The sequence below is a fragment of the Sorex araneus genome, chromosome 1, assembly GCF_027595985.1.
Source record: "Sorex araneus isolate mSorAra2 chromosome 1, mSorAra2.pri, whole genome shotgun sequence".
Taxonomy (NCBI): Eukaryota; Metazoa; Chordata; class Mammalia; order Eulipotyphla; family Soricidae; genus Sorex; species Sorex araneus.
This window is the reverse complement of record NC_073302.1, coordinates 249,504,565-249,517,201: the sequence shown is the minus strand read 5'-3', so window position 1 is coordinate 249,517,201 and position 12,637 is coordinate 249,504,565. Positions and strand designations below refer to the sequence as shown.

Sequence of the window (12,637 nt, the reverse complement as noted above, 5' to 3'; positions counted from 1 at the left end):
GGACAGCCGTGCTTCAGTCCCCAGCACCACATATTTCCCCAAGCATGGCTAGGAGTAACCCTGAGCTGGGGCCTTGATAAAGAGGTAAGCCTGACAGCCAGCCGTTGTGCCCCCCAAACATAAACAAAAACCAAATAAGTTAGCCAATAAAGAAGAAATACCAAAAATGATAAACGTTTTTCAGGGAGAGCGAGTACTTGGCAGATAGCTTTATATGAAGACTCTAAAACTGTGTTAACGGTATCCTTAACAGACTTCTCTCAGTACCACACCCTTTATTAATAAGTCACAGTGTACCTGAGTATCACAGAAGAGGTGTTTAGAACTGGAGGATAGGGAACAATAGGACTTAAACAGAAACAATCCCTCCTCCCTCAGTAGAAATGTCAGAATAACATTATTAATTTAAGCTAGCATGAATCAAAACAACTTTGATAGAATTAGCCATCTGTGGAACTCTTCCCGAAAATAAGAAAATCTCATCAGGGAGCCACCCATCTGAAATGTAATTACTCTAAGATGAGCTATAACCTAATTAATTGTAACCTTGCCTGTCATAAAATAATGCAATGATTGATTCTTTTGCTGACAGAATATCTTATAAAGAGCTGGACTGTAGAGCGTTTTTCTAGTTCTCCAAAAATATTGATGGGAAGGATACCCTCAGTAATTTGGGTACATAAAATGCATTTAATCTCCTGTCTTTATAAGAGCCAGCCAGTGATTTCGGAGACACCGGCCTAGTTCTGTGCTTACCCAAAATGGCTTTTTGTTTTAAATTTAGATAACATTTTTGTCTCTCCTAGGAAATGCTGCTAGGCATTTCCTCTGGTCTGGGTGTGTGCTTTTCCCTTGTATGTTAGAAAAATTTAACTTCTCCAGGTGGTTAGTAGTGAAACAGTTCCACCATGGTGAAATTCCTTGATCAGACCTACAAAACACACAAGAGAGGCAAGAAACCAAGGGGAATTTAAAACAGGACAATTTTTAGAAAAATGGGAATGCTTTATTGCTGTTCTTTTTTTTCATTTTGGGGTTGGGGGAGGTGAGGGAATGATACTCACTGATGCTCAGGGCTTACTTCTGGCTCTGTACTTAGGAATTAGAGCTGAAAGTACTCGGGGGACCATGTGGGATGCCAGAGACCAAACCGGGTCACTCAACATGCAAGACAAGTGCCCTATCCATTGTACTATCTCTCTGGTATTTCCTTTATTCATTAAGATTACTGTCTGTAAAGAACAGTAACATATATATATACACACACATATATATGTGTAGATATAGATATATTTTATCCTCAAATCAGTACTGTGAAATGCCTAAGAAAAATATTTTGGCTATTTTACAAACAAGAAAATTGGGACTTGGAGCCAGAGTGATAGTACAGTGGGTAGGGCATTTGTCTTGCACGAAGCTGACCTGGGTTCGATCCCTGGCATCCCATATGGTCCCCCGAGCACCACCAGGAGTAATTCCAGAGTGCAGAGCCAGGAGTAACCTCTGAGCATCGTCGGGTGTGACCCCCAAAAAAGAAAAGAAAATTGGGACTTATTGAAACAGTGGGGGATAAAAATGACATTTATTTTTTGTCTGCCTGGCACTTTTACTTCCTTTACTAGATAAAGTATCATCTCACTTAGCGTCACTCCACAATTAGATAACTAATAGTATCATCTCTATCATACAGGTTAAGGACTAAGACTGGGGCTGCAGAGATAACAAAATGGACTGAGAGCATGCTTTGCGTGCAGGAGGTCCAGGTTCCATCCCTGGCCTCACATGCTCCCCTGAGCACCATCCCAAGTAATCCCTGAGCTCTGCCTGGTGTGACCTAAAAAGTATGCAGAACAAAAAGGCTTAGGAGACTTGCCTTGTATCATTGTCACATGTCACCTGGAACACCCAGGCATTGCTCAGGGACCTCCATGGCTACGCCTGGTGAGACTCAAGGGAATATGTGGTGCTGGCATCAAACTAGAGTTGTCACATGCCAGGCATGTGCCTTAATCTGTTAGAACAAAACACTAGATTTATCTGGCATTGGGATTTTTATGCAACGACAATTGGTCTGCTACTTTAGACTTGTTTTAATTTTGATGTTTACTTCGGAATTTTTTTCTTGAAGTTCTGGCTTCCACTTTGATTCATTTTTCTTAAAACTCATGCTTTAATGCACTGCTTCTAGTATGTTTTGTGTTTTTGTTTTTGTTTGGGGGCTGCACCTGATTGTGCTCAGGGAGCCGTAAATGCCGAGAATTCAACCCAGCATTGACCACATACAAGTCAAGTGTCTTAAACTCTGTACTGTATCTATGCACCAAGCTTTGTATTTTTTAAAATCTTCATTTCATATCCTGTTATTGACAACAACAATATTCTCACTTAAATATCTTTCCAGATTTTACAATCATTATTTTAGATAAAAGTCCGGGTTTATCTGGAATTGATAACTATTTTTTAACCTCAAGCAAATGGTTCATTGTTTGTTATGAAATGAATATTAACAGTAAGTTGAAGTAAACTTACTTTGATGAAGTAGTTTTTAGTTTTTTTCTCAATTTATGCTTTCCTAGTTTCAGAAGGGATATCTACCTGATTTACATTTTGCATATGTGTGATCTGAATTTTACCTGGGAAATGATTGGAATTTCATAGGTGGCATATGATTAACATAGGACAATGTTTTAAAATTCTGGTTATGACATTAATAACATTAATTCTAGTCATAAACACAGTGAACATTGTTTTAAAGTAGAACAGAAAAGAATATAAAAGTCAGAATACCTGGGCCGTTAGATAATACAGTGGGTAGGATGCTTGCCTTGCATGCAGCTGACCCAAATATAATCCTCAGCACCTGTGAACACAGAAATGGCCCTGAGTAAATAGTCAGGAGTAAGCCCTGAGCACCGCCAATTGTAGTCCTCAAATCAAAAGCATAAAACAAAACGAAACAAAAAAGTCAAAATGCATTGCACCTAGTATAGAAGGGAAGGAATTGTTCATATGTTTTCATTTCTTATGGTCAGCCATGGTATAAAAAAGTTTGAAAGTCACTAATAAGAGAAACGGTAAGGGGTAAAAATCATATATTAGGAACTCAGTATTTTTTGAGATGACCAAAATTTCATCTCTTTCCCCATGTTCTGGTTATTGTAGACACAGTAAGCCATAGTTCATGAATTCACGTGCGTATCTGATAAATATGAGGTGAGAACAAAGATTTTCTGTCTCTCTTCAGGTGGAGTATAATGACCTATGAACTCAAATTACCACCAAAGTCTTCTCTACTTCCAGATCCTCCAGAAGCATCTGAAGAATTTTACGTAAGACTTTAACTCTTTACCTATGATCATTTCATTTTAGGGGTGAGTAGATTGAAAACATGGAAAAGTTTATTTATAAAATATGATAGCATGTTTATTTAGTTTTACTCATTACTTTGGATATGGTCTTAGTTCTGTAAGTTCTAATCTCCAAAGGAAAGAATCCTTTTGTTTGTTTGTTGTTTGGGAGCTGGGGAATTTGGGGCCCCTAGTGGTTTTTCCCCATTAATGGTTTTCCTGGAGTGCAACCAAAGCACAGCGGGTAAGGCATTTGCCTTGCACACAGCCAACCCAGGTTTGATTCCTCCATCCCTCTCGGAGAGCCCGGCAAGCTACTGAGAGTATCCGGCCTGCACAGCAGAGCCTGGCAAGCTACCCATGGCGTATTCAATATGCCGAAAACAGTAGCAAGAAGTCTCACAATGGAGACATTACTGGTGCCTGCTCAAGCAAATCGATGAACAATGGGATGACAGTGCTACAACAGTGCTCCAGTGCAGTGGTTTTCCAGGGACAACTCCTGTTGCTGTGTGCAAGGTCACCCTTCATACTTCTCAGTGGATATATGTGGTGCTGGGAAACTGGGGTTGGCCACATGCAGGGTCAGCACATTAACCCTTGTACTGACTCTCCAACCCCAATAATCTTTATTTCTAGGGCTGGAGTCCTTCCGTAATCACCCACACTGGAGGGTGAACTCTGCTTTATCAGTAACATTTGTGGGCCTGAAGTGAGCCTAGCAGGTTATAAGGATTAAATGAGATAACTACTGTATGTATAGGATCAGGCATACAAGTTTTCCATCTTGTACCGCTGAACATTCCACCTACCTGTTCCCGCTTACCAACAGAGCTCCACAAAGGAACAAATGATAAGTTTCCTCTTAGCTTCTGTTCCTCTTCAGTTTGGGTTGCAAGCACCTGTTTGCCCTGGCGCCCTTAAATGGTCTCCAAATACACCAGTACACGGGCCTGAATATTAAATTATTTCTCCTTTACTGTTGGTCTGTTCTGCTGAGTGGAGAGCAGAGCAGGTCTCCAAGTCAAGACTGTTGATCAAGATCAAACAAAGAGGAAAGACAGCTCACTTTATTCCACCCCTGCCCCAGCCCGTTAATAACTGCAGATTTTAGACATCTTTAAAGATCCAGCACTGTGATTAAACCTCAAAGCAGCGGAGATTTAAAACAGAACATAGTTTTCAAAGGATTATTCTTTGACTCATTAAGAGCATTTGATCTATGATAGCTTAGTTTCCCCTCTAGGAAAATTCATCTGTTTATTTTACAGTTGAAATCTTTGTTTTGTCATTAAGAGAATCATGATCTTGTCAGAAATAAGGGAAGGAATGGTAACTATAGAAATAGAAACATGGCGTGATCTTTAAAGTTGCTGGTTGTGTTTTAAATGACTGTTCAGGCATAAAAGTAATAGAAACTACTTAAAAATTGGAACCACAAAATACCAAAAAAGAAAAAATTATAACTCTGTCACCAAGGACAGTCAGTATCGAAGGTGAATATTTTTTTTACCATATTTCCAGCTATGCTTTTATTTATAACATTATTTTCTTCAACTATAGACTTTATGGGCTGGAGCGATAGCACAGTGGATAGGGCGTTTGCCTTGCACGTGGCTGACCTAGGTTCCATCCCTCCATTTCTCTCAGAGAGCCCAGCAAGCTATGGAGAATATCCTGCCCTCGCGGCAGAGCCTGGCAAGCTCCCCCATGGCATATTCGATATACCAAAAATAGTAACAACAAGTCTCACAATGGAGACCTTACTGGTGCCCGCTCGAGCAAATCGATGAACAACGGGATGACAGTGCTACAGTGCTATAGACTTAATACTTGTTTTCCGAGGACACAATCTTTTTATTTTTTATTTACTTATTTTTAATTTCTCTAGTTCACTTTTAATCTGAATGTATTTTATTATATAATGATATATAAGATATACAGTTTATTATTATTATTATTATTGCCTTTTTTTATTTTATTAGTGAATCACCGCGAGACAAAGTTTTGTCTCATGTGTGGTGCTGGGAAACTTACAGGTTTTCATGCTTACGTTTCATTCATACAAAGATCGAGTGCCCATCCCTCCACCAGTGCCCATTTTCCACCACCAATGGTCCCAGCATCCCTCCCACCACCCCCACTTTGTCCCCGTCACCCCACTCTGCCTCTGTGGCAGGGCATTCCCATTTGCTCGCTCTCTCTTTTTGGGTGTTGTGGTTTGCTACAGAGGTATTAAGTAGGCATCATGTTCAGTCTATAGTCTATTTTCAGCCTGTATCTCCCATCCCTAGTGGGCCCTCCTAGCACCCTTTGCTTGGTGATCCCTTCTCTATCAGAGCTGCTTCTTCACCTAGCCTGTGAGGTCAGTGGAGTACTCCTCTTGGTACTTATCTCTACTCTTCTTGGGTGTTAGTCTCCCATTCTGTTACTTTATATTCCACAAATGAGAAGACACAATCTTTATAAACACTATTTTTGTAAATGTAGGAGGAGAGTGACAAGATGAGGCAAGGCAGTGACAGGAGGCTTCCTGGGCCAAATGTCTCTGAGCTGTTTCAGGAAGGATCCTGCGATGTGCCTTCTGGTCGGAGCGCCAGGCTCTCTGCTGTTTGAGGCCACATTTGTGTCAGTTTTGATGTATTTGGTTTTTGGCTGACACTCTGCTCATAGAGTACTCATACCTCAGTGCTCAAGGATACTCCCGACAGGCCTCAGGGACTATTTGGGGTGATGGGGGTCGAAGGCTGGCATCTAGGTAATTTGTTTTGTTTTGGGAGCCACACACCATTGTTCTTGGGATTATCCTCTTGACTGCACTCTGCCATAGCACCTGGCAGTGCTTAGGGGACCCTATGGGATGGCGGGCATCACCAGCCCTGCCTTCTGTCCCCAACCCACTGTCCTTTTGCACAATCCTGCCTCTTTGTTTCTTTTTGTATTTATTTTTGTGCCACAGGGGAGGTGCTCAGGGCTTCCTCTTGACTCTGTTCTCTGGATTCCCATCTGACCTACATCATGGGCCCCCTGAGGTGTGCTGGCCCCATTTGCCTTCTGGCAGCTACAGTGGCTTGGGTTCCAGGACATGCATTTCCCCTATTTTGTCCTTCCCTAGAGAGCCTTGCCTGCTCTGTCCCACAGTCCCACATTCACTTGCTGCTCTGTTTGCAGTTCTGGGCATGTGGCGGATTCAGGGAGCTGGACCAAAGGATCTCTGGGGCCGAGAGAGTTGTTGGGCTCAAGACACTTTTGCCTGCTTTGAGAGATGTTTGAACCATGCTCAGAGTCTACAGGCACATACGTACATGCACAGCTTTCAGTTGATGGCTGGACATTGAGTGTCCCCTTCTCCCTAGAACATGGGCTGTGGGGTGCAGGGGGTGTATGTTTAATGTTTGGGGCTGAAAACAGGGTCACTCCTTTGGGTCCCACTGGTTCTGTGCTCCGTTTTTACTCTGCAGTGCTCATAGGAGCAGTGACTGGAATTCCCTGGGGTCAGGAGCAAGACTGCCACCTTCAGGAACCTTCCAGTAGAGCATCCTCATATTTTAGTAGATGAAGCTCTCTTAGAGAGATAGTGGGACTTGTCAGCCAGGAGTGCACATGGAGGCAGGTTACTCCTGAGGGGACAGACCCTGAGCCCCTCTAGGGACCTGGGGTCCTGTCCTCACAGCCCAGGGAACAGGGTGGGGACATACCCTGACTCCCGTGCACCCTGTGTGTGCCGGCTCGGAACACGGTGACCTTCCCCAACATGGACGTGAGCTTCACCCTAGAGGAGTGGATATGACTAGACGCCTCTAAGCAGAAGCTCTACAGGGTCTTGATGCTGGAGACCTATCAGCACCTGCGGGATGTCGGTGAGAGCAGTGTGGCCCCTCCTGTCCCCTGTCTGTGCCTTGCCAGCCTGGCAGACGGCCTCTAATGTCACTGTGCCTACAAAATACTTTTGCATTTTTGTTTATTGTCAGCGGGTAGGGTTTGATTCCTCCATCCCTCTCAGAGAGCCCAGCAAGCTACCAAAAGTATCCCGCCCGCACAGCAAAGCTTGGCAAGCTATCCGTGGTCTATTCGATTTGTCAAAAACAGTAACAAGTCTCACAATGGAGACATTACTGGTTTCGCTCAAGCAAATCAATGAGCAACGGAATGACAATGACAGTGATTTTTGTAAATGCTGTTTTTTTTCCAAAAAAGGCAAAGAGGCAACTTTTTTTTTTGCTATATCTACTTTATAGATACTTGTGTCTCAGTATATAAAGAATATTTTTATTAAAGTACAGGCAGAATCACTTAAGCATGAAGTTCAACTGTAATGATGAGGCAAACTTTTTTTCTGGAGCATTGCTCACCTTTTTTTTTGAGCAAACCTCCAGTTTTTGTTTTTAATTAAAATGTTTTATATAAAAGGGATAACTTAAGATTAGAGACTAACGTAGTATTTAGCTTTTCTTATGAGTTACTGTGTTATATAGTTTTGCCTTAAAGACTACAGTAAAACTAAGTTTAAAAAAAAGTAGTAAAACTGGGGCTGGAGCGATAGCACAGCGGGTAGGGCATTTGCCTTGCATGCAGCCAACCCGGGTTCAAATCCCAACATCCCATATGGTCCTCTGAGCACCGCCAGGAGTAATTCCTGAGTGCAGAGCCAGGACTAACCACTGAGCATTGCCAGGTGTGACCCAAAAAGAAAACAAACAAACAAAAAACCAAACTAAGATAATTTTTCAACTGGTTCTTTAAGTAAATATTTACTTTGAGGGCCAGAGCAATAGTACAGTGGGTAGGACGCTTGCATTGCATGTGGTGACCCAGTTGCAATTCCTGGAAATTTGTATGGCTCCCTGAGCACCTGCTGGAATAATTTCTGAGTGCAAAGCTGGAATAATCCCGGAGAACATTGCTAGGTGGTGGGTGACCCAAATGTATGTGTGTGTGTGTTCATTTTGAGGTACTGGAGAGAAAATACAGAGTAGGGCACTTTCCTTGCATGTAATGGATCCAGTTAGATCTTTGGCATCGCATATGGCCTCCTGAACACCACCAGGAATAATTTCTGAGTGCAGAGCCAGGATTAAGCCTTGAGCATCGTCATGTATGGGCCCCCTTTCGCCTCAAATTGAATATTTTTTTTAATTCCTTTATACATAATTGTGAAATTACTATGTTCTCTCAGTTTTTCCTTTTATAGGCTATATTTTATTATTGAGGCAAATGTTGTACAGTTTCTAGCTGTCTTAATAACTTACTAACATTTTGCCAGCATTGTAAATTTTAGAGCTTAAGAAGTTGTGACAATTTTATTAATTTGCGATGGCCATTATTAAATATTTAAGTTTACAATTGTAATTTATAAACGTTGTAAAAGTTGTGATGCCCTTATTTCCTTTAGCAGCAATGATTCTATTATTTAATATTCATTATAAAACATTTTTTGTTTACATTTCATGGAAAAAATTTCCATGCCATTATGTTCTCCTGTCTTTTAAACTTTTTCAAACAAGTAACAATCTCCATGGCATCAGACTTCTTCCCAACTCAGATCTCAGCTTAGGATCACTGTTCAGCCATTGCCCCTTATCCCTAAGTCCTAGAACTGTGTTTCATAATGGGAATTTTGCCTTCCATTATCAGTGTTTAAAGATCATGTAACATGTATCATTCACTCACCATTACATTGTTGCCAGGCATCTGTCGTGATTGGCACAAAATGGATAGGTAATAAGAGATTTTATTAATCTGAAAAACCACATTCTTTCAAACCCTGAGAATCTTGGCATCAGAGCTCTCTAGCCGGATATCTACTGATTTCCAGTTGGATTGGTTGCCATTCAGAGGGAGGAGATCTACTCTGAGAATCTTCTGTATCAGACGCCAGTCAACAGATACTTATCAATACTGAGGTAGTCAAGGTGATGGACAACTTTCTGAAACCACATTAGTGAATGACTTGAAATCTCCGAAGCAAACTCATTCTTCTTCATTTATTTTAAAGTTTATTCTTCCATAATAATAATAAAAAACTTATTCCCCTTTAATTCTGCTTTCTAACTTCTTGAGAATCATATGCCAGCCAAAAGTGACTTTATCCTTTCACAGTCAGTTCCTACCAGTACCTGGGGTTGGAAGTTAAAATTACCCCTTGTTTCGATCAGCTTTGAAGAATGATTCTCAGGCTGTGTGCCAGGGAACCTCGGGGCATCACAGGCTGCTGCTCAGAAGGCTACCAGGAGATATTTTTAAGTTTCAAAGGAAATATAATTCTTACCATCCTTTGGGCACTGCACAAACGACTAGCTTGAGGCTGTTCACAATTTGATCATTAGGTTATACTGTATTCCTTTTGATGATATAATATCTCTGTGAAGATGGATTTGCAGAGGTTGCTGTGATTAAAAGCAAACAGCACACTGAGGTCAGTGGAATAGAAATGAGGGTATTACTCTTGGATCTGATATCAAGGTGTGAGATGTTACGCAGTGCCCTTGGGCACGCAACCAGTTACTTAAGAAAGAAGCAAGGTAGTGGTTTTATTTTTAATTCATATGTTATTTTTTTCAAAGGGTTATTAAGTTGTTAGGACCTAAATACTTGTGAAATGGTTTGGATTTAACGACTGTAAGGTATGTATTTTAGGAATGATGCCAAAATAATTAAGCGATTAAGGATGCTGTAACCGAGAAAGTTTGAAAATCTCTGGTGGGGTTGTGGAAGGTTAGACAAGGAGTGATCAACAGTGTTAAAGGTAATTACAGGTTGCAGAGAGGGATCTTAGACTGAGTGTCTTCCACCTAAACTGTTTTGTTTTTTCTTAATAGCGCAGGAGAGAAATAGAAATTAGCCATTTTGTGGCTTCAAAAGAGTTTGACCAAGGGACTGTAGAATTATAACCATTATGGACAAGGAGAGCTCAGATCCTGGAGAACCTTGGGAGTTGTGGAAGGACTATTTTGTCACCTGAAGAGTTTTAGTGCTATCTGATGTAGGAGGGATTCACTCAGACATGTCAAGCAGGGGTACGGCATAAATCAGTTTCATGCTTTTGTGGGGAGTGGCGGGGAACTGTGACCTACCTGTGAAGTCAGAAAGAAATTTAAGAAAGTAAAATTAAGAAAGTATATTGTACAATGGCAAATTAGGTAAAATCCTTTTGGAAAGATGCTTGCCACTAAGACTTTATTAGGAGGGGGAAGACTATGAAATGTCATTTAAGTCTTAGTGAATGGTGCCAATTGCTGAAAGCAAAGACAGGATCTCTGAATCAGGCAGAAGAGTGTAGCAGACTACCTTGAACAGAGCAAATAGTTAATAATGGAGGTTTTTTTTGTGTGTGGAGGGGTGGGGGGCGCATTGCATAGTTGTGCTCAGGGCCTGCTACCCACTCAGTGCTTGGGGTTGCTCCTGGTGGTACTTGGTGGATCATGCAGTACCAGGGTTTGAACTCAGGCTGCGTGCAAAGCATGTGCTCCAGCCCTTTGTGCCAGCTCCCTGGTCCAGTAATGGGTACTCATGACCTATATGACCTATAAATGTATTTGAAGATAATATTTGGTGAAAGATGCCTAATATGATGTTATTTAAGATTTTGTACACTTTACATGATCAAGAAGTGGGGTTCTTTTGAAAGAAGGTTAATTTTTGAGTCAAATAGAAGGGGTGTGTAGGGCTCAGCAGTTTCATTGCTAGGAAATATTTATGTGTATGACCATGTAGCACTGTCGTCCCATCGTTCATTGATTTGCTCAAGCAGGCACCAATAACGTCTCCATTGTGAGACTTCTTGTTACTGTTTTTGGCATATTGAATACGCCATGGGGAGCTTGCCAGGCTCTGCTGTGTAGGTGGGATACTCTCAGTAGCTTGCCGGGTTCTCCGAGAGGGATGAAGGAATCGAACCCATGTTGGCCGCGTGCAAGGCAAACACCTACCCGCTGTGCTAGTACAGTCAACATTTTAGGAAATCTTATGACGTACATACAGCAAAGTATAACTTTCAGAAACACTCAGTAGGCAATGCCTCATCAGCATGAGCATATGCATGAAATCAGATCACAAGGCAGCATTATCAGCATCCCGGGCGCCTCCCTCAAGATTTCTGTCATTCATTGTCCTCCCCATCTGCCACCCCTACAACCACTCTCATGACCCTTCTGATTTTTTAACAGCTTAGATAAATGATACCTCTTTTTATGCTTTATACAGTAAAATCACCCCTTTTTGTTTTTAAGTTTCTCACTCCACCTATTTCTGAGATTTGTCTAGACAGTGACATAGTTGTAAGCCGTGCATTCCCATTACTCTGTAGCAGTCTCTTGCACTAAGGCTCTGCAGTTAATCCTCCAGTCTCCTGCTGAGCATATGTCACTGGGAATATCCTAGCCCTTTTGTGAATGCCCATATGCACTTTGTTTGATATATATGTCACAGTTGAATTGTTGATAGCAATGCAAAATAAGTTATTCAAGATCTGCCTTTGGATGGGGCTGGAGCAATAGCACAGAGGGTAGGATGTTTGCCTTGCACATGGCCTACCCGGGTTCGATTCCCAGCATCCCATATGGTCCCCTGAGCACCACCAGGAGTAATTCCTGAGCGTAGAGCCAGGAGTAACCCCTGTGCATCACTGGGTTTGACCCAAAAAGGAAAAAACAAACAAAAAAACAAAACAAAACAAGATCTGCGTTTGGAGCAGACTTGGGTGGTGATGGGAAAATTCGAAATAATGGTCATGAGAAGGTGTAATGATGGTGGGATTGGTGTTGGAATATTGAATGTAATTATTGTGAACATTATAAAAATAAAATTAAAAATATATATTATCAAAGAAATATTAAAAAATGTTGAATTGATGGTTATCCTGTGGTATTATTTGTGGTTTCACTTTCAGTAAGTACTGCCCATTCATTTTCTAGAGTGTTTGTACTTTTTTTTTTGACGAGCAGATCAGTGTTGGTGAGTCCTGTTGCCCCACACCTTGGGACATTATAAGACTTAGCATTTTCCACTTGTTTTTATTTCACTGGAACTATCCTAGGGTAGCTGAGAGGTGTGTCAATTGCTAACTTTGCTGGGTATTTACCTGATCTGTTTATGTACCTTTTGTACATATTTCTTTTAAAATTTCTAGTCTTTTAAAAATTTTTATTAGGTCATATGGTTTTCTTTATACTGATGTTTAGGAGTTCTTTATATATTCAACTATTGTGACATTTTAAAAAATAGTGAGTGAATTTTATAATCTGTTTTTAATTTTAAAGAATATACCAATTTTATATTTATTTTAATGATTC

At 41.1% G+C, this 12,637-nt stretch overlaps 1 protein-coding gene across 5 annotated transcripts in view; it reads left to right on the top strand.

The window, feature by feature from the left end:
• The window catches only part of DGKH (diacylglycerol kinase eta), a 213,777-nt gene that overhangs the window by 128,450 nt on the left and 72,690 nt on the right, over positions 1–12,637 (top strand). For all 5 annotated transcript variants that reach the window (XM_055133507.1, XM_055133278.1, XM_055133331.1 and 2 more), the window contains exon 13: positions 3,245–3,329. In XM_055133507.1, coding sequence (XP_054989482.1) covers positions 3,245–3,329 — 85 coding nt within the window. The remainder of the gene's footprint in view (positions 1–3,244; positions 3,330–12,637) is intronic.